The sequence below is a fragment of the Lepus europaeus genome, chromosome 5 (assembly GCF_033115175.1).
Source record: "Lepus europaeus isolate LE1 chromosome 5, mLepTim1.pri, whole genome shotgun sequence".
NCBI lineage: Eukaryota > Metazoa > Chordata > Mammalia > Lagomorpha > Leporidae > Lepus > Lepus europaeus.
Window position 1 is genome coordinate 124,537,174 of NC_084831.1, and position 2,586 is coordinate 124,539,759.

At 38.9% G+C, this 2,586-nt stretch overlaps 1 protein-coding gene across 1 annotated transcript; it reads left to right on the plus strand.

The window, feature by feature from the left end:
- The first annotated feature begins 1,388 nt into the window (after positions 1 to 1,388).
- LOC133761047 (olfactory receptor 10J1-like) lies at positions 1,389 to 2,321 on the plus strand. Its single transcript, XM_062193695.1, has one exon. It carries the CDS (start codon positions 1,389 to 1,391, stop codon positions 2,319 to 2,321), a length of 933 nt encoding a protein of 310 aa, XP_062049679.1.
- Positions 2,322 to 2,586: the final 265 nt, after the last annotated feature.

The following is a 2,586-nucleotide window of genomic DNA, read 5'->3' on the forward strand; positions in this document are numbered from 1 at the left end:
CATAGCAGAGAGCTGGCCTGGAAGAGGGGCAACCGGGATAGATTCTGGCGCCCCAACCGGGACTAGAACCCGGTGTGCCGGCGCCACAAGGCGGAGAATTAGCCTGTTAAGCCACAGCGCCGGCCTTTATTCTCATTTTATTTTTGGCTGTGTTTATATACCTTCTCAGAATGAATGCTTGAGTCATCAATATTCAGTTTCTTCCTCTAAAAAACCAAAGATGCTAAACCATAAATTTCTCACTAAAAAAAATCTAAATGTCCTATATATGTTTTGGTATATGGTCATTTTATTATCTAGTTCTTAATTCCTGTTATAAATCTTAAGATTTAAAAATGTTTAACATTTTGCCATATTCAATTCATATTCACTTCATATGCTTCAGATATATACATACACATATATACTATTTTTTCTTAAAAACAGGGATATTAATATGACAAAATGTAGGATTGATGACAATGATCATAAAGTGCAGATAGAAGGGTATATTGCTACATATAAAACATAATTCAGTGAAGAAAGTGCAACTATTTTCTAATTTTCATTATATATTTCTCTTTAATCACAGATTACATTACCAAAAATTTCCAATTATTCGTTATTTTTTGGTAAATGTCAAATTTCCTAACTTAATCATACTATGGTCTAAAAATGTGGTTATAGTTTAAGAAAATCCAGTTTTAAGCAACTATTGAATAAACTTCATGAGCCATAGGTGAATTTGTTTAAAATGACCCAGCATTTGCCATTCTATGAGTCTGCTGTGTATCCCATTTCGTCAATTGTTAAATCAACAACAGGAGTCACTGTGCACTTACTCCCCATTTATGAACTCTGTCCTTAATGTGTTGTACTATGCGAATTAATGGTAAAACTAGTATTCAAACAGTACTTCATATTTTGTGTGTCTGCGTGGGTGCAATCTGTTGAAATCTTTACTTAGTATTTACTAAGTTGATCTTCTGTATATAAAGATAATTAAAAATGAAACTTAATGAAGAATGGGATAGGAGAGAGAGTAGGAGATGGGATGGTTTGTGGGTGGGAGGGTGGTTATGTGGGGAAAAACTGCTATAATCCAAAAGTTGTACTTTGCAAATTTATATTTATTAAATAAAAGTTTTCTAAAAAATGACCCAGCAATACTTAACATAAGACCAATTTATAGCAAATTTCTAATTAATGTCGCTCAACTTTTATATATTTTTCTTTCTAGTCCAGGGACCTAAGCCACCCTGTCCCTAAAGAAGGAGGTTAGTTCACTGAATTTTGATTGGGTCTTTGCTCTATTGCATATTTATCTGTGCAGTTAATTGAGATCAGGGCAGTCTCTGTTTCTAAGACAGGGTGTTGACCTGTCTTATCTTTCAGACCAGAGATACTCCATGAAGAGTGCCAACCAAACAGAAGTAAAGGAGTTTGTTTTCCAAGGTTTCTCCAACTTCCAAGAACATCAGCTCACACTCTTTGTGGTGTTCCTTTCCCTGTACATCTTAACCTTGGCTGGCAATCTCATCATTGTGACTGTTATCCGTATTGACCATCACTTGCACACCCCCATGTACTTCTTTTTAAGTGTCCTCTCCACTTCAGAGACATTCTACTCCTTGGTCATTATCCCACACATGCTTTCAAGCCTCGTGGGTCTGAGCCAATCCATCTCCCTGGAGGGCTGTGGGACTCAGCTCTTTTTTTTCCTTGGCTTTGCCATCACCAACTGTCTCCTGCTGGCAGTAATGGGATATGATCGCTACGTGGCCATCTGCAACCCCCTTCGCTACTCTATTGTCATGAATTGGAGGGTCTGTGTCATTCTGGCATCCTCAGTCTGTGCCACAGGGTTCTCACTCTCGTTGATTCAGGCCGTGGCCATCTTCAGACTGCCCTTTTGTGACTCATTGATCAAACATTTCTTCTGTGATGTTCGACCTATGTTGGACTTGGCCTGTGTTACTCCAATCATCAATGATGTCTTAACATTAATAATTAGCCTCCTGGCCATCACAGCTCCTGCCACCTTCCTCTTTATCTCTTACATCCTCATTATCTCCACCATTCTCCAGATTGCTTCAGCTGAGGGCCGGAAAAAGACCTTTGCCACTTGTGCTTCCCATCTTACTGTGGTCATTATCCACTATGGTTGTGCCTCCATTGCCTACTTCAAGCCCAAATCCGAGAACACCAAAGATCAGGATCAGTTAATCTCAGTGACATACACCGTCATAACACCTTTACTAAACCCTATTGTGTACAGTCTGAGAAATAAAGAAGTCCAAGACGCTCTGCAGAGAGTTATGGGTAGAAAATCACTTTCCTAAATGATATTCCCCACCCAAATAATTGTGTACAACTTCCAGTTGGGAGCTTAGAGGTAATGTTATTGAGTCAAGTGTCATGTGATTAATGAAGGCTCACATATCACAGCCAGGGCCAGGGCAAAAGTGAAGCAGGGAGCTAGTCTCTAATAATTGAATCTCATTTCCTAGACTACTTTGTTAACATAACAAAAACACAGGTCACTTGACAGGCCTGTACACCATTGGCCACACTCCAGGAGATAATTGTAGGGTCAAAGTGTGATCT